The sequence below is a fragment of the Dryobates pubescens genome, chromosome 32, assembly GCF_014839835.1.
Source record: "Dryobates pubescens isolate bDryPub1 chromosome 32, bDryPub1.pri, whole genome shotgun sequence".
NCBI lineage: Eukaryota > Metazoa > Chordata > Aves > Piciformes > Picidae > Dryobates > Dryobates pubescens.
In genome coordinates, this window is record NC_071643.1 from 5,545,581 (window position 1) to 5,571,427 (window position 25,847).

The following is a 25,847-nucleotide window of genomic DNA, read 5'->3' on the forward strand; positions in this document are numbered from 1 at the left end:
TTGACTCGTGTGTCCCGTGGTTTTATGGACTGCACTGTTACCTGCTGGGCCAGCCCACTCCCAGGCCAGAGGGCCCCAGTCAGACAGATTTGTCCTGTACAAAAGCCACTGCTCTTCTCTGAACCTCCTCCACTTTTCTTTCCAACAGACCAGGCTGACATGCCCTAAGTTTCAGCAATCCACAACCACCAGTCCCACTCTCTTCTCCTTTCTCCCAACCTTTTAGTCACGCAGAACCTTACCTACTTCTTCCCCTGCACCTCTTGACCAACCTTATCCAATGCACCTCAGACCAAGCTCCTGAGTTTCCAAGTCAGCAAGTCCCTGGGTGAGCCTTCAAGGTAGGGTACCACCTAGCTCCTACTCTCTTATCCATTACCTCTTGTAAGCACTGCAACCCAGGAATCTTACTAATTTAGGCTGTACCTCACCTCACCAGTTTCAATTGTGATATAACTAGGTCAAGCATTTCCTCACCCAATATCTTCTCTCCAACATTTTCAAACAACCAGAGAGGGAGCTGGCTCTCTTCCCCTTCTTGATTCAATGTCTTCAAGGTATTTAAAAGAGGCTGAGGATGAGCCAGCAGAATTTGCCTTTCTCCCTGGATGTTAGCTAGATGCCTTCTGATGGCTCTCTCAGTCTCCTCTCAGAGCCTTCTGCAGGCACATGAGTCACCTCTGGGATACAGCAGGTGTCAAAACAGAAGGGAATCTGTACAAGAGGAACCATCCTATCAAGCTGCTTTTCCTGTTTGTAAGAGAAACCCCATCCTGCTCCACACTCTTCCCTCCAGTGCCTCTGTGAAGGCTCAGAGGCACATCAGCATAAGCAGGGGCTTCACCTTGCAGGCACTCCCTTTCCAGGAAGACATCCCAGCCGTGGCTCTGCTCAGCTGCATCTCACTGCTTCAGGCAAGCAGAACTGTGCTCCCCTCCCTGCCCACCCAGAGCTGTGCCAGGACTAACAAGTCAGTGCTTCTGCAGCACTTGAAATGTGCAGCATGCTGCCCAAGGACCAGATTCACACATGGCAGAGCCCAGGGGCCCCTGGCACCCTGTGCTCATCTCCCACCCTTTGTCAGGGCCCCTGCCTACAGGCCAGGCTGATCAGTGGGAAAGAAACTGAGAGCTCCCCTACCTGCTGCCAGGAGAGGAAGAGGCCACATCCAGAGATGCTGCTACCCCACAGGAATACTGACAGCTCTTCTTACCAGCCAGGAAACCCTGCTGCCTCCAACTTGTCAAACACTATCTTCCATCCAAGTTCTGCTAGACACCCTCACTCCATGTAACACACAGTATCTCCAGCCAGGTTTCAGAGGCTGCTCCTGGCTAACGGACTCCACTCTGTCCAAGGTGGCAAGTAAGCCAGAAAGCTGCCTTCTCCCTCCTGTTCCATTTCCCCTCTGCTCTGTCTCTCCTCCCACTGAGTGATCCTGCTGCAGCATGGTCAGCAAAACCAATGGAGTCAAACACAAACCAGCAGTTTTCAAAGCTGCTGGACAGTGATGTCTCTCCCTCAGCCCACTGGCTGCTGAGGACACCCAGTTGCTAAACTAATTCTCCCTAAAAACTACCTGCCTTGGTCCAAGAATTCCCTGGAGAGTCCACACTTCCCCAGGCTGCCCTTTTGACACCCCAACTCCTCCTCTCCTCTCCTGCAGCACCAGGAATCTGTCCCATTATCTTGTCTGCTAGGCAGGCCTGCCCAGACATTACTCCCTCACACATCCCTAAGCAGGGTAATAAAAAACTTGTCAGATACTCTTTAGTTACACAACTAAGATGAGAAGTGATTAGAGGGCTCCAAGCCAGGTGGGAAATGAGAAGTCAGCCCTAGATGGGCACACTGAAACAGAAAGCAAAACTGTCCAAGTCCTCCTCCAAGAACTGCTCTGCAAGACCCAAGACCATTTTATGCTGGCACTGTCCTCCACCTGGCAGCAGCTCCTAAGCCTGAACTCTGCTCATCCTCTCTCTGTGTAACTTTTCCATCACTTCTCCCTTGCAGAACTATGGTGATGCATCAAGCCCTCCTCCAGCTCCTCAAGCCTGGACAGACTGCATTAAAACAGGATTTATGAGCCTCAAGCACAGACAAGAGTTATGCAGTCTGCAGGAGTGCAGACTGCATATCAAGTCCCCAGCTAGTTTAAATCAGATTAACTCCACTGATGTAAGACATTTAAGGCAAGAGAGTCCCATGATTTACACAGCTGAGAAGCCATTACATTGTAGTTTGGCAGCTGCAGGTTTTAGCTCTGAAGTTTTTTGGGCAAGGATCCCAAGCAGCAGTGACAGACGGAGCAGCTGAATGGCAGCCCCCGTTCAGTCTCAGTGCCATATGCACACAGACAGCATGTGTTCCACAAAAGGAACACAAATCCTGGAGCTCAGCTTTCAGTGCCATCAGTCTGCAAAGCCAGGGCCCTGTCACAACACCAAAGCTACAAACAAACCACTCACTAGTGGTGATACCACAGAAATGCCTTCCTTTCCTTCAATGCAAATAGAATAGAACAGACCAGACCATGTTGGAAGAGACCTTTGAGATCATCAAGTCCAACCTATCATCCAACACCACCTAATCAACTAAACCATGGCAACAAGCAACCCATCCAGTCACTTCCTAAACACCTCCAGTGATGTGGACTCCACCACCTCCCTGGGCAGCACATTTCAAGGGCAATCACTCCCTCTGTGAAGAATTTCTTCCTAACCTCCAGTCTAAACCTCCCCTGGTGCAGCTTGAGACTGTGTCCTCTTGTCCTGGTGCTGGGTGCCTGGGAGAAGAGACCAACCCCCACCTGGCTACATCCTCCCTTCAGGTAGTTTTAGAGAGCAATAAGGTCTCCCCTGAGCCTCCTCTTCTCCAGGCTAAGCAACCCCAGCTCCCTCAGCCTCTCCTCACAGGGCTGTGCTCCAGACCCCTCCCCAGCTTTGTTGCCCTTCTCTGGACACCTTCCAGCAGCTCAACCTCTTTCCTAAACTGAGGGGCCCAGAAATGGACACAGGACTCGAGGTGCAGCCTAACCAGTGCTGAGCACAGGGCACAATGACCTCCCTGCTCCTGCTGGCCACACTGTTCCTGATGCAGGCCAGGATGCCATTTGCCCTCTGGGCTGCCTGGGCACACTGCAGGCTCATGTTCAGCCTACCATCAACCAGTACTCCCAGGTCTCTCTCTGCCTGGCTGCTGCTCTCAGCCACTCTGACCCCAGCCTGTAGCACTGCATGGGGTTGCTGTGGCCAATGTGCAGAACCCAGCACTTAGATGTGCTCAATCTCATGCCCTTGGACTCTGCCCATCTGCCCAGCCTGTCGAGGTCCCTCTGCAGAGCTCTCCTTCCCTCTAACAGATCAATACCTGCCCCCAGCTTGGTGTCATCTGCCAAGGTTGCTTCCTACTGAGAAAAAGTTGGAAAAAAAAAAAAATCACTTTAGAGTGAGTAATACAACTGTAAACAAACACAGGAGAGAGTCTCACAGTCAGATCAAGGGGTTTGTTTCTGCTGGAGGATGGCTAAGCTGCCAAGCAAACCTGGCTTGTACAAAAGCACGGCGCTAACGCTACGGAGCTACATGTGTCTGCAGAGGCACACACAGAGGTTCTCCATGCAGGGCATGTGAAGCAGCACAGAAATGCACCAGGAAAAGCACTAACACAGCCCAAAAAGGAAGGTTTGTCCTTTCTCCTTCATCTGAGCAAAGCAGCTTCTTCAAACCAGTGGAGGCTAGTTTGTCACAAGCAGGAGAGCAGCAGGAGCTCAGTCCCACGAGCTACAGCCTTCCCTGCGCAGGGAAGGGGCAAGGGAGCCCTGCCAGCCCCATAAATCACCAGGCACCCAGCACAGTAAACCTGACCTCCCTTGCAAGGGAAATATAAATCAGATTTACTAGCAGCTTCTGAAACAAACACTAAGCTGTAAAAACGCCTCTTTAAACACCCTGCGCCCTCAGCACGCCACTGAAAGCCCCGTCAGGCTGAGGGAGAGCGAACAAGCTATCCAAGAGGCAAGACAACTGTGTGGGTTAACAAGCTGAGCAAAGGCATTTCAGACAGAGCAGCTTCAGGCTGGCAGGCGGCACGACAGGGGTGGAGAGAGGGCAAGGAGCGGGGAGGGCTGCCGGGGCCGGCGCTAATGCTGCCGTTTGTATTCAGCGCACCTCGGCGCGCTCGCGCTGCAGACAGCGCCGGACACGAGACACCAACGGCCCTGCTCGGACGCAGCTGAAGCACAGCACGCTTGCTGGAGCCCGCAGAGCAGCCAGCAGTGGGGGGTTGGATGGCACCACCTCACCCCACAGCCCCCAGAGGATGAAGCAGCCCTGCCTGCTCTTCCCTAACGCCTGCCCAGGCAAATCAAACACCACTGCCCCCTTGTTAAATGAGCTCGTGTGGGATGGCTGCGCCAGGGGGTCAAGGGAAAGGCCAGAGGAAGCCTCATGAACCAGTACAGAGGCAGAAGTTACTGGGAACAGAGAAACTGGGACAGGGCACAGAGGAGTCACAGCTGTTCACATGCCAGCAAGAGCAAGACTGTGCCTGAGTGTGCCTGGGAACAGCTATTTTAGCAACACACACATCTGAGATTGGGCCACCACCATGTGCCATCCACAAACAGCTTCAAGAAGGAACCTCCTCCTGGTAAGCAAGACCCCAGACTCCCTGATGCCACTGTCACCTGCACCCTGCTGTGGCACAGGAAGGGCATGAGGCCAGCCCAGGACAGAATGCTGCCATCAGTTTCACGTCAGGCAGATGAGGCAGCCAGCAGGGAGAACGCGAGGACTAGCACTGGAAAGGGACATGCAAGGCTAGGGAAGCTCTGAGGAAAAGGCTGGGAAACCAGTCCAAGGCTGGAGAGCATGCTGGTCCCAGGAGAAGCACCTGTGTGCAGCCAGAGAAGGAAAACATGGCATCAACTGAACCAAGCCCCTTCTGCCAGCTGCCTTGTTTTCCTGCAGATTTATTGTTCCCACACTCATTAACTGCAGAGTAGAGGCACAGTAAGGAAACTGAAGTGATCAGTGGCTGCTAATCAGCAAAGCTTTCCATGAGCTCACTAAAGCCAAGAGGAAAGACCAGGGTGGTAGTTTCAGGCTATGCCCAGAGAATTTTCCACAGATCTTGAACATGAAGTGGCAGAATGTAAATCAATCACCACTGGGTGTAAAAAGGAAAACAATGCTAAGTTCTGAACAATCCCATTGGACAGACCTCTTCCACAAAACCTAGTTCTGCAAACTATCCTTCTCTTTTTGCTTCCTTTGCTCTGGCTGGTGCTTCTGCTGGCTTTCCTGACCTTGGCTGCACTGCTTTGTTGTGGCTAGGGACTAACAACTCTCTGCTCTTTTTCTTGTCCCTTTGTGTACAGGAGGGTAGAGGGAAGGGAGCAGGGAGAGGGAAGTTGTTATTACCTCCCCTGGTTTTGTCCAGGGGGGTTCTTGTGCTGTTTATCAATTGTAAATACTGCACATTTTGTACATATTCATTGCATTTAATTGTAGATTGCAGTTTTGCTTGTAAACACAGCTTCATCTGCTTCCATCTGAGCCAGTCAGGCAGTTTGACACTGGGGGGAATTTTCAACCCACCACAGCTGGACAGCTGCACTCCACTGCTGCCTGCTAGCACAAAGCCACACCACAAGCACGTGGCACATCTTCCTGCTGACTCTCCAAGAGAAAGGGGGCTGCAAACATGCACAGCAAGCATGCTTTCTCCTGTCTCACCTCTCCTACAACCTCACAGCACAACTGCAGGGCCCCCTGCTGTGCAGCATGGACAACCTCTCACCACTTATGCCAGCAGAGACCTGGATACAGGCAGTCTTGGATGGAAGGGTCTGCCACTCTGCAGGAAGGAGCAGAGAACCCTAGAAGCCCACCCCAAAAGTTCATTAAGTGTCTTTGCATGTCAGAGGGCACTGTGCAGAGGCAGAGGCAGCTGCTGCAGCAGCTCAGTGGAAGCTTACCTTTGGGCATGATGCGATGCATCGCAACTGACAAGAAGAAGATGGAGTCGCTGTAGTAGGTCCCTGATCCAGCACTGAAGTGTTTCTGCATGGCTTCAACGATTGGAAACAGCTTTTCTGTCAGCTCACCCACATCATGGACTACAACCTGAGAGAGACACCAGAAACACCACTCAGCTGCCGCCTTTGCTCAGCCTGCACCAGCGCGGGGCAAGGGGAGCAGGTTGCTGAAGCACAAACACTGCTGGTGGCACTGCAGCTGCATGAAGGGTCCCAGTGTCCCAGGCCCAAGAGCCAGCTAAGTGTAGCCAGGGAAAGAAGGGAAGTGCTTTCACAGCCATTCTGTAAGTGTGAGCTGGGCAGGGACTCAAACCCATTCACACAACCAAGCGTGTTCAGTGTTTTGTCTGTTCCCACTGCCTAATGCAACTACGTATCTAGCCTCCCATATGGAGTCCATCAGAAGGGGTGACAGTCTGCTCCAAACTCTGACATCCTGCCCCTTTGAGGCAAGCCAGACCACGTCACTTACCCTGAGGACCAGGACGTGTTCCTGGCTACAAAGGCAGACTGTGACATGGCCAGGGACACAGCTCGGATTTCCTGAACCTCAGCCCAGCATGGAGGCAAGATCAGCAGCACATCCTGCCAGGGCTGGAGGGGGAAAGGGAGGATGGGCAACAGCTTGCTGATAGAAATCCAAACACAGGGAGTTAGAGCACAGACAAGCAACTTCTCCAGAGTGCTGGAGCTTTGCTCACACTCAGCCACCAATGCTCTGCACCCCTCAGTCCTGATGAGGCCTGTGCACCAGCACCAGCCCTGCCACACCTGTGCAGGCTGTGGCTGCACAGAAACAGGAGCAGCTGCAGGTGTACCTGGTCAGCTACTGAAATTTTACAAGTTTATGATTACTTTTGGTCAAAGTCTGATGAATAGGAACTTTCACACAGCCTAATACTTGCTATACACACAGAAGGACACGGGTCACTGAATCACACAAGATAACCAGAGGGATTTTCAGGGTGATTAAGAGATGAGGGACATGACCCTGGAGCAGATGAGGGGGAGTGCAGGAATGTGAGTGTGGAGACTTGAGGTTGTACTGCCTTCTCCAGGCCAAGGAAAGCAGGAAGAGCCCCATGGGAACTGAAGATCAGTGAGGACATGACTTTGCAACAGTACTTGCACTTTGGAAAGGGGAGCTTATATCCCTTGCTTGAGGGATATCAGGACAGTTCCCCAAGCTGGCCCTGCCTTCAGCATGAAACCAAACCCCATGATCTTCAGAGGTCCCTTCCAAACAAACCTGATCAGCAGTTCCACGGTTTCACTCCTTTCTCTACTACAGCTTCATCTGCTCAAAGAGCAAAGAGCCTTGCACTATAAACATGCAGGACAGAACATCTGCCTTGTTTAAAAACCAAACCACAACCTAAATGAAGTAAAGTGCTTCAGAGGAAAAAGCAGCTCTGGAGCCTGAGCTGGTACAATGGCCATCTTCTGTATAGCAGAGGGCTGCTTTGACACCCAGAGGGGCTGGCAGAGACAGAGGCAGTGAGCAGGCTAGAGCTTCCTCCCACACCGTCTTGCAGAACACGTCGCTCAGTGCTGTCACATCAGAGTAGTGCTCATGGGAGGTGGGACCTGCAGTATGCTGAGCAAGGCAAAGTGACCATGGGCACAGTGGCCAAGCCCATAGCAGGGCACTGCTGGAAGGCAGTCACAGCAGAGTCCCAAAAGCCTGGGGTGGACATCCCAACCGCCATCCTCAGCCCTCGCTGTCAGCCATAGGAGAGCCCTTGTGCAGCCTCTGCGGCCAGAATGTCCCTCTCGGAGCAGTCATGCTGCTGCCGTCCTGGCTGCTGGGCTTGGGGCCAAGTGCCTGCAGGAGGACGGCAGGAAAACCACAGAACAACATGTACTGGGAAAGTGCACTGGGAGAGCTCATCAGCAGCCACACCTGGCTCTGGATAGCACAGCACACCCCCCAGGACACTGCGGGGCAGGAAACTCCGTTACCTGTAGGATGAAGGCAGCGTTTGGCCACAGCCCCGCCAAGCCATCAGCACCAGCAGCACTGCTGCAGGGGGCAGGTTGGCAGCACCAAGTGCTACTGCCAGCAGTGATCCTGATGACTAAACACAGCAAAACATCGCTGCTCTGCAGGTGCAAGGCCTGTGCACACAGCTGGGCACCACCAGCACCACTGCTGGGACGCACAATGCTCTCCTTGCAGCCCAGCTGAGTAGGTGCAGCTTTGGTGTCTGGCCAGACTGGAGAAGCACGGAGGAGAAATACTCTGAACTCCCCTGCTGCATCCCTGTGCCACCTGAGGTCTGCACAGCACACAGGCAACAGCTGAGCAGGAGAAAAGTAAAAAGTCAGGCCAATCCCAGTCACCTCTGAAATGAGCAGAAAGCAAAACCTCAGTAGACAAAAATCATGGGAAAATGACTCCTGAAACTCCAGCCACAGCATCACCCGCCTCCCCTCCCCTGCCAAAGGAAACAGGAAACTTGGTGGCTCCTGCCCACCCTTGGGTCAGACACTTCTGCACAGCAAACTCCTGAGCAGCTGAATCTTCCTTCTGCAGCCACGGGCTGGCCAGCCTCTCCTGGACTGCAAGGGCTTCTCCTCTGCCCACTGCTGACTTTAGCACAGCTTGCTGATCTGCTGCTAATTTTGTACTTGGTTATTTATTTGTGCAGCAGCCTTCGGTAAATCCCTGTAGCTAAATCTGGCCGCGTTTGCTGAGGACGTGAAGAAAACGAAGTTCTGGGGGGTTTCCTGTGCAGGCAGTTTGACAAACTCATGTCCTGCACAGAGAAAAGATCCTTTCAGTTGATTCACTAGGGAAAACCACCCACGTTTCATTGCTCTCTAACTTTCTCTCCTCCTTGTGCTGAGTATCTCAGCATCTCTTACAAGCCTGGGGTCACAGCAGCCCGCTTACGTGGCCCCCAGCGCATCTTCACACAGCTCCAGACCCGCCGAGGAGTCAGTGTTTTGCAGCATCCTTCATGGGGCCAATCTAAACAGGCAGCCAGGAAGAGCAATGAGCAAAGCCTGCAGTTAATTTTATCCCGAGAGGGGAACGGAATAAATAAGTGATAGGAATCAGCACACGGAATGAGAGGGTGCAGCCCTGAGCTGCAGGAAAAGGGCCAAGTCAGGGCTCTTTGCAAGGACAATGTCGGCTGCAGGGACGTGCCCAGGTTTGCTCTTGGGCACTTCCTGCTTGCCAGGAAGCAGAAGCTGCAGAGACACAGGAAAGGACACGCTCTCTGCAACTGTGAGTGTAACAAGTCCCGGTAAAAATGCACAGCAGAAGCTCCCCAAGCCAGGGCTCGGAGGGCAAGGCACGGGCAGGGCCTGGCTGAATGCCAGCATGCCACAAGTCCTCCGTCTCTGTTGCTCCTGGGTGCTTCCCGGCCGACTTCCTCCATGCTGCCGCCCTCCGCCCCGTGCCAAAGAGCCGAGCAGGCACATCGCAGAGCACCAGCTCCATCTGCTGCTCACAGGCTGCACGCTGCACTCCCAGCTCCACATCTGGGACACATCTGTGCAAGGCACGTACAGACCAGTGAGGCCACGGCATGTCTGGCCTGTCCAGCAGGGAGGGTTCCAAGTCCTAGCTGCTTCCCCACACCCTCCTGTGCCGCATTCCACAGCCCCTCTGCACGCTGCCCCGGCAGGCAGCAGCCAGCAGTTTCAGTCTCCCCAAGATTTTGAAGGTTCCCACATTTGCTTAGCAAAAGACCAGAGGTGGCTTCTTTTACCTTCCCCGAGGTTGAGATCCAGGCCTGATTCCCTGATTTTCACTCTAACACAGGACCCAGCTCTGCTAGGGGAGGAGAGCAACAGCAGCTACAAAAGCAGAGCCCGAATCACAAACCCTGAACTTGATTTCATGAGGATGTATCAGCCCTGCCTCAGCAGATCAAGCTGCCCTCTCAGCGCTTCATCAAGCCTCGTCTCTAGGCCGGCTCTAGGAAAACAAGGACCAGGAAAATGTCCTGTGGATACTAAGAGAACCAAAGAAGAGGTTTCAGGATGGAGATGGGTTACTGCTGGAGCTACCTAAGCACCAGATCACCTTCAACATGTTGGCAGCACCCCAGGTCCAAGTTAGGGTGATGTTTCCTGCTGACAGTGGGGTTGGCTACAGCATGAACAAAGAGGCGCTGTCACCTGCTAGCATATCAGAAGCTAGTTCAGCACTAGGGGCAAGGCCATATACTTGAGAAGCAGGCAACAGTTTCTGCTCTGTACTGAGAGCTCTACCTAAACCCAGCAAATGAACAGCTCTGAAGCACACTGCCAGTCACATGCTACCTGATGAAAACAGGACACACCAGGCTTTGCCAAGAGAGAGGGAAGAAGCTTTCCCACTGAGCAGACTTCAGTGGAATCTCACTTGCACCTCCAGGCCACACCGCTTGCTTACACTCAAGAGATCACTTCTGGCAAAAGAGCTCCTCACCAAAGCGTGAAACAGGCTTTACAGTGCGCACAGAAGCATCTGTAGAGGCCCACTCAACAACAGACACATCACTGCGTGCTCCCACCTCATGCAATACTCATGAGCCCATGTTCCCCTGGAGAAGCAAGGCTGACAAGGCTGCCTACAGAATAAGGTGGTTTCTGAGGAAAGCAGACAGCAATATAGCAGCCACAGAGAGAGAGATCTGCAAGGGGTCTGCACACCATGGTGGCCCAGAGGTCCCCTTGCTCCAGAGGGCACAACACTGAAAACCTGATCTAGGTTTTAACACTGCACCATCATGGGGTACACTGTCCATTCCATCAGCAGGGGCAGGAGTCCTTCTGAAGGTAGCTGTGCACACTCTTCCAGACAGCTGAGCACTGCCAACATGGTGCAGGCTGGCCACCACAGATACGTGACCTGAGGACTGATCATCAGCACTAGTAAAGTGCTTATCAAGAAGAAGTGGTGGGATAATTTACCAACAAATGATCTGCAGGAACAATGTTAAGGTTACATCTCAGCAGAATTCAGCTGATATTTAATATCTGAAAGATGAGAAATGAAAAGTTACAGCAGAGGCAGAGGATGCTTCTAAGCAATACACTGCAGCAGAACCACAGGATAGGAGAGACAAGTTACCTGGAGCCTCTGAACTCAACACTCCTCTCCAATTTTCAGCTACCTGTTTGCTGTGAAGGAAAGCCTGACCTTGCAAGGACTGCACCTCATGCCCGTTTGGGAGCCCAGACTGTCTCTCTGGCAGGTAACTGGATGCACATGTCCACGTGGGAGCACTCCAAACCTCTGCAGACTCTCCACTCCCCTTTTCAAGAGTTGCTAGCAGGGGAGTGACAGCCTTTTCCTGATCAGCTCTCCAGGACCATTTGGAAAGCCATCTACACACTAGCACACAGCGTGGTCCTTGTGCAGAGACACCGAACCCGGACTATCAAGGTGGTGTCCAAAAGAGGAGCAGCACTACTCAGAGCAACTGCTCCAGCAGTAGTTTGCCAGAGGTGTTCCCAGGCCACACAGTCCTAGACCCAGTAACGAGCGAGCTGCACCTGGACACGTCCCAGGAGGCAGCAGCGGGGAGCACAGGGTCACACAGAACAAGGCTTTCCAAAGTTTCAAAAGACTGGAGGGAGACACACACCCTTCGCAGGGAGCTGAAACTAGGGCTGTGACAGCAGGAAAAGTTTCTTTTCGCTCGACTGCCGCTCCCTCTGCCTCCCAGGGATATTCCCGTGATTCAGCCCGCGCTCGCCCCCTCTGCAAGCGGCATGCAGAGAGGGGCCGGTAAACGAGAGCCCCGGGAGGCCCGCGGGCTGCAGCATCCCACGGGGCGCGGGGGCGGCGAAGGCCAGGCCCGCAGCGCCACAGCTCCACTCCCCGCCGCACGGCCGGCCCCCGCCCGCCTGCCGCTCGCACCGCACCTGGTGGCGGAAGACGGCGCCGTGCAGCAGGTCCCGTAGCAGGCCCAGGCCGATGTCGCGGCTGGGGCCGTCGGTGACGAGGTGGAGGTGCAGCGCTTCCCCGCCGCCCAGCCGGCCGTGCCGCAGCAGGGAGCGCAGCGCAGTCTGCGCCTTGGAACGCAGCGCCGGGCTGCGCTCCGCCTTGGTGAACATCAGCAGGAGGTGCAGGTCCCGGCCTCCTCCCGCCGGGTCCCCGCCGCCGGCGCGCTGCGGGTGGCGGTGGGCCGGAGCGGGCGGCGTGGCGCGGAGGCGGCGTGTGGCGCTGGAGAAGGTCTCGCCGCCACCGCCCAGGTAGTAGAAGGCGCAGACAGCCAGGGCGGCGGCCAGCGCCAGGGCGCACGGCTGCGAGCGCGCCCAGCCCCGCGCCGCCCGGCCCAGCGCCGCCATGCCGGCAGCGGGGCCCCCGCTCCCCGCCCAGCGCCGCCATGCTGGGGCGGAGCCGCCGCGCCCCGCCCCGCCCCGCACGGACCGAGGCCGCTCACAGCATACAAAGGTTTAATCAAGTCCAGTATTTACAATCCTTACAGCATGTACAGTCGATTAACTACAAAGGGAGTGACAACAACGCGTTTCTCATTTACAATGACAAACTACAGGGAAATACATTCAAGTTCTAGATACAAAGTCTACAGACTCATTAGATGCGAACGAGGGCTGGTTATACATTCTTTACAGTTACAGTCGAAGGGGGAAGAGGGCATAAGAGAACACAAACATGTTACTGCTGGAATGCTTAAAAAAAAAACACACAGAAAAACACCTGGATAAAAGGGGAGGAAAAAAAGTTCATTATTTCAGACAGAGTAACCTCTGCTTGAGGAAATGTTTTGATGGAAAGCACTGAGAAGCCATCATGGGATGCTAACAGAAAAAGGAGTGGGATTTTTCCTCCTCCATCATCTCCTTCCATGGGAAGAGAAACAAGAAAATACTGTATACGCAGAAAGATAAAGTAAGTGGATGAAAGGGGATATACCAAAGAGGTATGTTCAATCCTTTTCCCCAGTACTGCTCTTTCTGGAGTTGTCCCTGCTTAAAAGATGTGCTTTGATACAAGCCAGACAGCAGGGCTTTGGCCAGCAGGCTGCACCAAAAGTGGCATAAACTCACTCAGGAAGAGTGTCCATTGGTGAAGAGGAAGAGATGGTGGTTTGCAAAACTGACTCCCAAAATACTTTTCAGTGTACTAAATAATCAGCTCAGTCCTTTTGGCAGTGTGAAAATACCATGTCCTTAGCACTTAACATGTAATTTAGTTCTATTGAATGGTCCTTTTATAGTTGCTGTGTCATTTGAGATTCTCATGATCAAGAGGCAGCATGAACATCCATGCTTTAAAACAGATGGCTGCAGAGAAATGCCAAAGGCCTGGAAGCATCACAGCAACCTTCTGCTGATTCTAGTTCTCAGGCTTTTCTTCAGCGCTACAAAGCTTTGGACCTGTTGAGGAAAGCTCTGACGACCTGACAACATGGGGATTTATGTCATACTGCAAAACAGGAGAAACTTCCTCTCATATAGGGATTTCTGACACCAGTTGGAAGGTCTGGTTGCATTTTCTAAAGCTTCTTTTCAGCTCAGTATATAAAGAGGTGGAATATAAAATAGCAGAGAGTGAAAAAAGCAGCAGTGACACAGGATCCCTTCAACACACTAACATTAGATGCCATGAAAGGCACAATCCAAAGCTGAAATCAGTGGAAAGCCTGCCACCTATTTCAGTGACTTCTTGGATTAGGTCCTAACTAGTAGGGAAGGCTGAAGTCCCTAACATACTAATGGACAACTGAAATGTGCTCCAGTATGTGCAGCTTGTGAAAGCAAAGAAAATCTATCATCTACCACCTTCACACACACATTTATGGGAACAACTTCCAGCATGTCTAATAAAATGCAGTGGCATAATTTAGTATGGCAACTCAGAAAGTTTAAAATGATATGCACTGTACCAATACTAAGATAAAATAGGAAATCTTATGAGCCATTAAGCAATAGAGACCATTAAGGAAACACCACAGACCATTTTACTCCACATGCAACAGAAGTAAATTACACTTCTGAAGTTCAGGTGCAGTAGGAGGTATGTTGAGCTTCCTGCTATCTGTCTTTCCAAAGGATTGTTGGAACACATGATCTAACCCTGGATAGGAAAAAAATGTGTTTAAAAAAAATCTTTCACTGGGCTGCCCAGTAAATTACTAAAAACCCACATGGAAGTTGTTAGGAACCTACTGCTTTGAACCTCACCAATTAAGACCTAGCATATATTTCATACAGAGCAACACAAATTGGAGTTGAAGCTTTCCATTACCTGCTCAGAATACAAGATGCAAGCTTACAATAGAGCCTGTCTACTATCTTAGTCATACAAAGATTTATATAGTGATGAAGATGGAAGTTCTCTAATATGACTGAGCAGAAAACTAGCACTTGAGTTAGAACGCCACATGGATTCCAGCTCTTCAGAGCCCTGCCAATAATCATGCTGCATATTACAGAGGGCTGAATCCTGTGAGTTAGAGGCCCAGAAGCACTGCCAGTGGCTGGTAGGACTAAGCTCTCAGGACATTTTCCTGTAACTTAATGGCACATTCATTTTTGCTGATAAGCAACATACCATGTATTGCACCTGACCTGAAAAAAGCTTCAGCTGAAAGCAGTTGATACTGGGTATCCTAACATGCCTAGAAGGACTGGGCAAGGAGGCTGTAGGATCAGAAGTGACATACTTCCTGAAGCCCTGAAAGTCCAGAGCTCCTGATGAGGAGTGGGTACACATGACCTGTGGATGAAGTATGTCATTAGTCCTTAGCCTAAACAGCCTGATACTGCTTCCCAAACAGGTTAAAAATCAGGAATGCAGTACATGGATCTGCAGAGATACAGGGAAGAAACTTTTGGGTGTGCTTTTTTGTCGTCTACAGGAAGTTGTCCTGCAAGATTTCTCACAGATTTCCATGGCTAGGAAGGAAAATACCAGCAGAGATACTGAAAAGTCTCTTGGGCAGTTTTCCAGCAGCATAGACTATGTGATTATGCCAGCAAGCTTTAGGCAGCTTTACATTACAGCCAGCCACACTAAATACTGCCTGTCATGCAGGCTACAAAAAACCACAAACCCCATCTTCAGAAAAAAAACTATGTTTAAAACCTATACTACACAGTCATATTTTACATTGTCCCATCTGTACACTGGGAGCTTTACTTTTCTCTAAGACCTACTAAAACATCCACTGCTGTTAAATACTGCAGAGCAGGAACTATATTAGCATTTCATAGCCAGCAATTTCAAAGCCAGCTCTCTGGAAATTACTGCTTACAGGTGATATTTCTAAGCTTCCTACTGTTCAGGCTAAGGGAACTCTTTAAATGGGCAGACTCTGCTTTTCCTTGCATAATTAAGACTACACGAACCAAGAACTGTTTTCTAGGATTCCTTTGCTTGGAAAAAGAATCTACTGGACAATTCTAGAGCATTATTAACTCAGCAGCAATAATCATCCAGGTTTGCTGCACCATCATACATTTGATGCAAAATTATAGCTATTTGGAATATAGTGTTAATATTTCATGTGCCAGAAAGTTTAATTTTACTGCAGTTTATAGGCTTCTCTTTTTTATACCTTATAGCTTATTTTAGCCAGCTTGGAGAAAAGCCAATTCCTTTCCTAAATACATTGAAGCAGCAGGTTAGCATAATGGCTACTTGCATTATTAAAAACTCACACTGAGGCTATGTTACCTTAAAAAAAACAACCCATAAATCTCCTGAACTTGTCCATAGGACAGACAAAGGATAAAGAGTTGCATCTGCTGGCTTGAGGCTTCAGGTGATTACCTAGGTATTAAATAAGTTTATGGATGCACATCAGCAGAGTGCAGCTCACTATGGAATTGCATGGCTGCCCACAGTACAGCTGGAGACTGCTCTCCTTTCTTACTTGGCCAAAGTATGTACCAACATTGCTAGGTTTTCCTGTGCACATACACATCTTTGCAGATTATATAAAGGAAGTTGCTTTCTGATAGAAAGGACTGATTGCCCTAAATTTAGGGTGGTTGCATTACATGTGAGATATTAGAGCTAGTAGTGAGAACAGCAAAAAGATGGAACAGCCTTCCTGTAACTATTCTACACAACCTCCACTGGGTCAAAATTTACTTCCATGATTCAAATTTCAAGTTCTTGTCAAAATGCTACCAAAAAAAATGAATAATCTACATCATGTACAGAAGGATTAAGTTTATTTTTCATGAAAAGTTCCATATGCTCATTAAAAAATGTTCTTGCTGCCCAGAAAAAGGGAGGAAAAAAAGGCAACAAACCAAAACCAACAAAACCCTGAAAATAGATTGCTCTTAAAAATTTGGTCCTCCAGGATAGATACCTACTGTGACTGACCTGCAGCCACTAGCATAAAGGGCATCCTGGTGTTAAAGCTTCCCCCATGAAAGGGCTGTGGAAGAGCAGGAGTTGCCATGTCTTGTTACTAACGGCCTGCCTTTAACCAGAGTCAGTGTAGGAGCAAGCGAATCTGATAAGTTACAGGCCCACAAACAGAAGGACAGCTCTGGAATCATGACCTGATTTCCCTTCCAAACAACCCCAGAAAATGCAATCCAGGCCTTCCTGTCAGAGGCACGTTCTTTATGGCAAAAGGGAAAGAGAAGACAGTAGGTAACACCAGAGAGCAAAGGCGATCTGACCATCCTGCCATCCAGAGCGATGCTCTGGCTTCATGTACAAACTGCAGACAAGCTTCATGCCTGCTAAAAGGAGCTGCTTTTATACTGAGCTAGCAGGTACTCCTCCTAACATTTTCTTCAGCTGCTGAGGTATATGTCCTGTAGAACAGAAACCAACTCCTATTTCCCCAGCTGCCACGACCTAAAGCTACATGAGAGTGGTCATTTAATCCAAACTAGCATGGAATTCATTCTGTTAAAGTAAAACAAAACAACCGACTTGCACTACAAGGATCAGGTTCTTGACACTTAAGACTTCTGGGAGTCTGGCTGCTGGAAACGGTTTAGCTTCTCTGGATTATTTGATGCCATTTGAGAAAAGTCACGAAAAATGTCCTGATAAATTTCATCTCCTGGGTAGAAAAGAAAAATGGAAACAGTTTTAAGCATTTTTGATCGTTAACATCACCCACCACTGCACAAATGCCTTACTGTGTGACCAATTAGCTGCATAACACTTATTCACGTACAAAGACTGCTTATAGATGGAATGATGCTGATGTAAACTCTTTGGGACTGTTGACTTGCATGCATGCTCTGAAGAAGCAAATTAAACAAAGCCAAACTATACCTGAAATAGTACCTCAGAGGCAGCCACACAGAGGAAAGTTCAGAGTTAGAAAAGAAAAGTGAAAGCATTTTAAAGCAACATAAAAAGAAGAATGTTTATTGGGCATTAAAGAATAAAACTCTTGCTTTGGCCAAGAGCTGCTGACCAAAATTCTCTTCAGAAAAGCAGAATTATGGCATAAAGGAAGATTTACTTGGAAACAGAGGCCAGAAGTCTTAGAGTCAGGCAGAAAAAGAACAATAAAAAGGCAGTCCTAAGTAGACAAATTACCACTAATACATCCTTTTGGTCTGTTAGTTCAGCAAATGTATTTCACATGCATTACTGAGCATTCATTACAGTTTTAGTTTTAGCCATAAAGGTGATCCTACTTTCCTTAAATATCTTTCAGGTTTGGGGGTTTTTTTTCCCCCCCCTGGGTCTTTTTTTAATATATATTTTTTTTTAATCTTCATCCTTTGTGCTTAAACACAACTCAACTACTAATACATATTGCAAAAGGAGGGATGGCCACAATTTCCACCAGGCCTGCCTCCCTCCCCCTCCCTGTCTGCATAGGAAAACACATTCAGCAACGACTGCTGCTTGAGTCGCGACCAAGTCATTCTTTTACCACTTTAAAATGGACATCTGCACATTCTTTCATCTGCTGCAGCATTTTGGGCCTCAAGCTCAGGTTTCATTTTAAAACATTAACTGTACCCTACTGCCTTCAAAAGGAATTAAATGCATAAATGCATTTGGTTTGGTCAGGCACCACGCAGCCGTTCCAAAGAGTACTGTCTGCCCAAGAGCGATGGCCACATGGGGGACAGGATCCCAGCACTGCTGTTCCTTTTGCTGACAGCTTGAATAACAGCATGACAAAGAAATTAACCCCCATGTTGAGCACTAAGAGAAGTATCACTTTCAAATAACAGTTTCAGAAAGGATAGTTTTGTGTTTAAAAGTTCACACTACAGTGAAGATACACCATTTTGGTTTTCCCTTATTCTTTACAGCACATTCCCAATACCAGAACTATTATCCTTTTGGAGATGAGGCTCCATTTGAAAGCAGTTTCAGAACTAATAACTGACCTCCCAGAAACATTGAACATGCATGGCATGTGGGTTTTATATAAAAGTGTAATGACACAAATCCTCCCAGACTTTGAAAGATAAATACATTCAACGCTGCTCTACTAGGGAAAAGTCACCTGTAATGACATTCCCTTTTGGTTTTCTCATTTAGGTTCAAGTATGTTCTAGAGGCAAAGCAGGCACTGGACATGTTTTATTGTAACAGTTTCTGATAACTGCTTGCACTGGGAGATAAGCACCGAATGGAGGGAATTGGAACATTCACCAAAAGAACAGCCGTGAAGGGCACAAATTGGAATCAGGCTGGTATCATAAAAGCAATCATGCTTTTAATACAGAAGTGGGTTCCTCTGGTGAACTAGGGCTGTGTTTCAAGTTGCTCTATTTGGTTCTTTCAAATTGAAAGGAAAAAAAAACCAAAACAACAACCCAAAAGCTGTTTTCACAAGACATATTGTGGCTCTGGTTTTGGCTCTCTTCCATAACAAAAATATTGCATACAAAAATAGACTAAAATAAAGTGTCCCTTTAAGTTTGCGCGCTGCATCAAAATATTTCACAAACCTTAGAATTATTTGTAAATCCTACTTGAAAACTGAATTGTGGAAATTCCCTCTCCAAGCAATGTTTTCCCTAAAGTGCAGATTTGCTGTACAAAAATACTCTAACACTGCTTTACCATTTGACACCAGAGTAACTCAAAAGGCACACGTCGTACATTCAAGAAGAAACAGGAAGAAGAAGTAGCAATACTAATATCAAATAGTAGCAGACATACTGTAGCACCAGAAGATGAGCACTCAAGTATTCTACAAGGAACAGTACAATGGTGCATATGGCTTCTACCACCAGAAATTCAGAGTTGGGGTTTTTTTTTGGTGGAACAAGCTAGCTTCAGCTAGTTCCCATTCTAGGAGTGTTTTGGAAGACCAGCTGTACCTTGCAAAGCAATACAGCCACCCTCTCATCAGCTCAAACCAGCTGGGTGTATTTCAGTTAGAAATGTGATGCCATTAGTTACATCAGTAATTACCAACTGCATTGCTAAAGCAAACAGGCAGTTAGCTGGTATTTACTCTCACATAGCTCCCAGAAAACATACAATTGCCTTGAGAGTTCTTATTTTCTTCTAGAAGCATGGTTTTGGAAAAGAGGAGTTGTAAAGTAAGGGCAGTGCAGATGATTTCACATGTATATGCAGTGAAAAGGACTTTCTTCCACTACAACCACATAAAGGTATCATGCCTTGTGACAGCAGACACAAGGTGTGTGCTTACTTAGACAGTTAACACTTCTAGCAGGCTGGCCAACCTGAACATTTAGAACACTCAAATATTTACTTCAACTTTTAAAACAGACTTCAGCAAGTTAAAAAAAAGCAAATCAGAGAGACCAGAGACTTGCTATCCAAAAGCACAGCAAGATCTCTTGGCTGGGACACTGCTACAGCTTGAGGCCTCAATTTCAGAAGTTATTTTAAAGCTATCCTCCCCCTGCTTTGGGGGCAGCTCTGTTACGGGCTGATCTACTTTCCACTGTCAATCTCACCTGCTTACAGGAGCCAGATACTACCTGGAAAATCAGTGGATCAGGTTGTATCAGCTACAGTCTCTAGACTCTGCTGTAATACAAACTGGTAAAAAGGTCAAGCATCTGACTGAAGAATTTAAAGATGTCAGGCAGAACACTCTCCCACATCTCCAGTTTCAACACATTCACACTGTCTGGTAAGCAGTGCCTGTTTTTGTATTGAATGAAACATCTTTTTCCAAGCACTTTAAATGTTGAGCAGCCAGCTGAAGCTTCTTGTACCAAGCTATAGAAACCTGTTCTGTGGTTTGCAGTACCTTTGGATCTGTGGCAGGTCAATCAAATGCTCTGAATTACTGATGATTTACCACAGAGCTTTTGAAGCAAAATACCTGCCTGCCTGCCTGCAAACAAAGGCATTTCACTATGTGAAACTGATAGTCATTATTTTTATGTGGCAAAATACAAATGAGGAGACTCAGAAATACTTCAGCCTGGCAGTGAAGCAGTGTGCATTGTAGCAGAAGACAGCTTCACATTCAAACCAGCCAAACTAGCAACAGGCTTTTTTTTCCCCCCCACACACACATAGCCCACTGCATTTTCTGAGGGGGGAACTTTCCTCATATTCAAGTATATACTTTTAAATGACCCGTGGCTCTGCCAACGAGAGCATTTGAATGTCTGAGTGCATACAACACTTTCATTGGTTTAGTTTGCATTTCTTAAGAAGATTTAAAAATATTTTTCTTTCAGAAAAAGAAAATCTCTGCTCTTAAGGAGAAATGAAATAAATTTGGTTTACTTAAGAGAGGTCATCTAGGATATTGGCATGACACTCCATATCGCCCCTTAAGCATATTCCAGCCCCAGTCTGATAGAAGACAGAAGCACAGACAATCCTTTTTAGGAGTGAGGCAAGACTACTCCACACTCAATCTTAAAAGTCAGGTTTGCCTTTCACTGCTTCGAGGTACAGTGGTGTGTACTCAGCTGTCTAACCTGACAATCCAGTGTGCCTTCATTATTGATACCTGCATGAGATCAAATCAGATTCCTATGGAAGCATGGAAGAGATGCTTTGCAGAAAACACCACATCAGCACAAAGCGTAAGCTGGGAGCGAGTGCCTGAGAATTAAGTTGCACATAGTCATTAAATATTATCTGGACTCTTCTTTTGTATCAGTTGGCTCAAATCTCTGCCAATTCTTTTTGGTTTTAATAGATGTTTAAAATAGAAGGGTTTGTTACTCTGCATACAAAAATACACACTTCAGAAGGACTGCTTTGTTTCTTATTTGTACCCTGACAAAGACAAACCTTTAGAAGGAAAATCTGAGGAAACAATAAGGTTCCTATTTCTGTCTGGAATGATTTTGATAGAGCTGATGTACATTTTTACAGTGGTGTGCAAGCATTCACTCTTTAAAAAGAAGAGGACCATTCCACAGGAAGGAGAACAGTATCCTGTAATAAGATGAACTCCTCAACTGTCGTGGAGCAGCCTGGGTCAGAAGGCTTCTATTAAATCATGTCAGGTGAAACCTAGTATTACATGAATGTCAATGGAACATCAATAGGAGAAAGCTCTGGAGCATTGCTAGCAAGATAGGTTGGTAATGGCAGTAGTAATATACACTACTGAAATAATGTACTTCAAACACACCTGTAAGGTCCTGTAAATACTCTGACAGTCACATCAGTGGATTTCAGTGTAGCTTGAACCTCTGTTGGTTGCTTATAAAAAACCCCATTATTGTATGAAGCTACCTTAAACCACCCTCAGATCCTAAGAATCCAATTGTAAACTGATAAATTCCTGAATGCACTTCCTATACTGCATTTCAGTATGGTTATTAGTAGAGTATTGACCTGGCTGTCCATAGAGTCCTTCTGATTCACGCATTTCTTCGTTCATCCTTGCCAAACGCAACCTGGGAGTCAGGAAACAAAAAGACAAATGGCATCTTTGAAGCACCAAAAAGACTGCAAAATTCAAGGCCTACACTGCACTCCTGAACCTCACACCAGTTACAGTTACATACATACATAGAATAGACCAGGTTGGAAGAGACCTTCAAGATCATGGCGTCCAACCCATCAACCAATCCAACACCACCTAAACAACTAACCCATGGCACCAAGCACCCCATCAAGTCTCCTCCTGAAAATCTCCAATGATGGTGACTCCACCACCTCCCCAGGCAGCCCATTCCAATGGGCAATCACTCTTTCTGTATAGAACTTCTTCCTAACATCTAGCCTGAACCTCCCCTGGCGCAGCCTGAGACTGTGTCCTCTTGTCCTGGTACTGGCTGCCTGGGAGAAGAGACCAATATCCGTCCGTCTACAACCCCCCTTCAGGTAGTTGTAGAGAGTAATAAGGTCACCCCTGAGTCTCCTCTTCTCCAGGCTAAGCAACCCCAGCTCCCCAGCACCCCCCCAGATTTTTCTTTTGTTCTCCTTGTTTTCATACAAAGAAATCTGGACACTTCAGGTATTTTTAACTCGAAATAGAATGTGGAAACCCCGTTACTGAGCCAGAAGGTACGACTTACAGTGTTACAATATCTGCATTTGCAGCTTCTACTGCTATGCTCAGTGGATCTTTCCCATCTTCATCAGTGGCATGCTGGTTTGCTCCTCGCTTCAGGAATAAGCACACTTGTCTGTTTAAAGGAAAAGTAAGTCAATCAATCCCAGCTGGATACAACATAGTTGACTCAAACCATCAAAAGTCTCTTGAACATCCCAAAACGGCACATTTCCTCCAGCACAACTAAGACATTAACACAGAAGCAAGCAACAACCTCCAACTATTTAATCCACATGAGAAAGGTAGCCTAAGTCAAATCATTGCAGCAATGTGTTGACTCCTTTAGAAGTGAGGTTCTACCTTCTGAGATCGTCTTAGGTTGTAGAACTGAAAAAAACCTCAACCCTCTTACCACAACAGACAAAAAACAAACCCCACTGAGCAGGGTAAAGCTACTTTCACAAAATGGACAAGGGTGTTTAGAGGTGTGTGTTTTGCTAGCAGGTAAGATTGCTAATTCAAAGTGATATTTCCTCTTACCACAGAACAATGTAAAGAACCACCTCGCTGACTTGAAATACATAGAAAATGTCAGAATGTCTGGGGAAAAGAGGAAGCTCCACATTAACAGATAAAGGAAAGGATGTCAATTTACAGGTTCTGGGGCAGTGAGTTACCCAGTGTGTCCCAGAACCGTGGCATGGTGCAAGGGTCCTCTTCCTTTCATGTCCCTGATGTTCACATTGGCCCCGTTCTGCAGCAAGAATTCACAAGTAACCAACGAGCCCTAGAGAATAAAAGCACAGAAACAATTCAGCCCCAGATCTCAAGAGTGAAGAGCCAAACCTGTTCTGCCTTCTCACTACTGAATCATGTGGCAATAGAAAGAAAAGGGATTTGCTCCCCTCTCAAATTTGAACACAGCCGAGTTCACAAACAACTTGGACAACACGCTCTAAAGACAAATTTAGCATCTTGTTATCACTCCCTAGGGAAGCAAGCAGTTCAAAAGACACAGTGACACAGAAATACTCCTATTATTCCCCTTCCCCTCCTCCCACATCAGCTGGTGTTGTACATCACATACCCCTCGCACTGCCTGAATGAGTGGTGTTGTTTTGTTTTCTTCTACGTTGACCCAGTTTACTTCAGCTCCATGGGCCAAAGCTTCTGCCATATCAGGAAGATTCTTCTCAAAGGCAGCTCGATACAGCTGCAATCCTGGGTTAGGCTGTTTGGAGTCAGGGAACACCAAAGACTCTTGCTTATCTCCTTCTGGAAAGGAAAAAAAAAAGTTGCTTACCTAATCCCTGTTTTTATAAGGTACCTCCTGGAATTCTGACCAAAAATGTTCATACCTCTGGCATAAGGCAGCTCAGGTTTTGCCTGGTTGCCCTGTTCTGCCAGGACAAGTCACAGATGCCTTTAGCTTGATTCAGCATTCAGGCATGGCCATTTCACAGAATTACAGAATCATAGAATCATAAAATGGTTGGAAGGGACCTGGAAAGATCATCCAGTCCAACCCCCTGCCAGAGCAGCATCACCTAGAGCATATCACACAGGAAATGCATCCAGGCAGGTTTTGAGTATCTCCAGAGAGGAAAACTCCACAACCCCCCTGGGCAGCCTGTTCCAGTATTTAGTCACCATCACAGTGCAAAAATATTTCATCATGTTTCCATGGAACTTCCTGTGCCTCAACTTCCACCTATTTGCCCTCGTCCTGTTGTTGGGCACCACCAAGAAGAGTCTGGCTCCATCCTCTTGGCATTGACCCTTTACATATTTATAAACACAAATGAGGTCACCTCTTAGTCTCCCCTTCTCCAAACTAAAGAGACCCAGCCTAGCACTGCCCAGAAAACATTCTCTCCACTTTACTGGTCTGTGTGACTATCCCTCCACCTGGGCATCCCATGTAATTTGTAACAAACAAGTTAGAACTGTGTTTTACCCTATACTGCAAGACAGGAATAAAACCAATTTCCTGCAGATGTGCAGTCATACAAATCTATCTTTATCTGCAACAGTTTGACACACTCAAATATGAGCCTAACACCATTCTGATCTAACCTTTGTTAAAAGAGACCATTGTCATTTACCAATTACCTGCTGTGGCTATAATCTTTTAGGCTAAAGCATAATCTTTCTTTATATGTTAAGAAGAGATATACAGAGTGAAGTCTGAGAGATATAGACTCTGTTATGTTTAAGCTTTCATGAGTTACAGGATCATAAGTTTCTACCATGCAGTCAAAGAAAGGATCCAAGCCACATGCTGCTCACCTATGAACCACAGCAGTTAACTGCTGGATGTAAAACATGTATCTGAAGAGCATTTTGATTGGAGAAGAGTAAGTTTGCTTTATAAATAAATGTTTGTGACATCCTGACAAGCCATGCTCAACAGATCTGTCAGACCAGGGTTCTAATATTAGATCACAATGACTATCATTAATCAATTCCTAAAGCCTTGAGTCCCTAGGGGTGTAATGTTTAAAGACATGGGAAATTCCATGTAAGTACAAAACAAAGATTAAACAAGAGCGCCCAAAGAATACACGACAGCTGCTATTTGTGGCTTCACAGATATTCCATCTCCAATGATTTAGCTGTTTATAAAATGCTTGTGCCTGTCTGTGGAGACTTGCTTGCACCAAAATGCAGCAAGCATTACTCCAGCTGCAAAAAACCCCTAAGGTCTGGCTCAGGGTTCACCTGACGAGAGACAACATTTCTCTGAACTTGAGAGGGGTTCAGTGTCATCCTTGCTACCAAGCCTGGAGGAGAGAGAGAGAGATCACTGATGGAAGGATTACCCTTGTTAAAGCTTTTTCAGCCCAGCAGGAGGGAAGACACATGAATTGCATCAAGCTCTAATCCACTGTACCCAGAAACTGGTTTATTTTTCACCCTGAAGCGCAAAGCCTAACGCACCTGGTTCATACAAACTGTTAACTGACACAGTCGAGGCAAGGTGTTCTCTGCTGTCCTCAGCACTTGGCTGGATCCCACTGTCACTGCTTCGTACTGTTTTGGGGAGAAACTGTAATTACTATGCAGACCACAAGCTACCTACTCTTGACAGATGCCATGATAATAAAGCAAGCTCTTATACTTGGTCCTGAATGTACATAAAATGATGTATTTTTTAACTGCCAAGAATTATTCAATACTCTTAATGCATCCATAGGGAAAAAAATATGAAGTCACAGAGTGCACTCAATACCATTTAGTGTTGCTATTAATGTTGCAGACCATCAGAAAAGAAAAGATCAGGATAAGTAAAAAAGCTTAAATTATTTCATGAAAGCATTAAGCGATGTTTTCAGCCGGAGACAACAGATTAAAGGCAGGGCCATGGCCACAACACACAATGGATCACTAGTGCAAACACTGAACACGCCATAGCTGTAGTACTTACTACTACG

General features: G+C 47.5%; 2 protein-coding genes across 2 annotated transcripts in view; both read right to left on the reverse strand.

Moving 5' to 3' along the window:
* XXYLT1 (xyloside xylosyltransferase 1) overlaps positions 1 to 12,388 on the reverse strand; it is a 35,192-nt gene extending 22,804 nt beyond the window's left edge. The window contains exons 1-2 of the mRNA XM_054175615.1: positions 11,909 to 12,388; positions 5,981 to 6,128 (exon numbers count right to left, since the gene is read on the reverse strand). Coding sequence (XP_054031590.1) covers positions 5,981 to 6,128; positions 11,909 to 12,334 — 574 coding nt within the window. The 5' untranslated portion in view covers positions 12,335 to 12,388. The remainder of the gene's footprint in view (positions 1 to 5,980; positions 6,129 to 11,908) is intronic.
* A 4,490-nt stretch (positions 12,389 to 16,878) lies between these two features.
* Positions 16,879 to 25,847, reverse strand: part of ACAP2 (ArfGAP with coiled-coil, ankyrin repeat and PH domains 2) — a 62,906-nt gene continuing 53,937 nt past the window's right edge. The window contains exons 18-23 of the mRNA XM_009908736.2: positions 25,354 to 25,446; positions 23,501 to 23,688; positions 23,091 to 23,200; positions 22,436 to 22,546; positions 21,750 to 21,811; positions 16,879 to 17,046 (exon numbers count right to left, since the gene is read on the reverse strand). Coding sequence (XP_009907038.1) covers positions 16,943 to 17,046; positions 21,750 to 21,811; positions 22,436 to 22,546; positions 23,091 to 23,200; positions 23,501 to 23,688; positions 25,354 to 25,446 — 668 coding nt within the window. The 3' untranslated portion in view covers positions 16,879 to 16,942. The remainder of the gene's footprint in view (positions 17,047 to 21,749; positions 21,812 to 22,435; positions 22,547 to 23,090; positions 23,201 to 23,500; positions 23,689 to 25,353; positions 25,447 to 25,847) is intronic.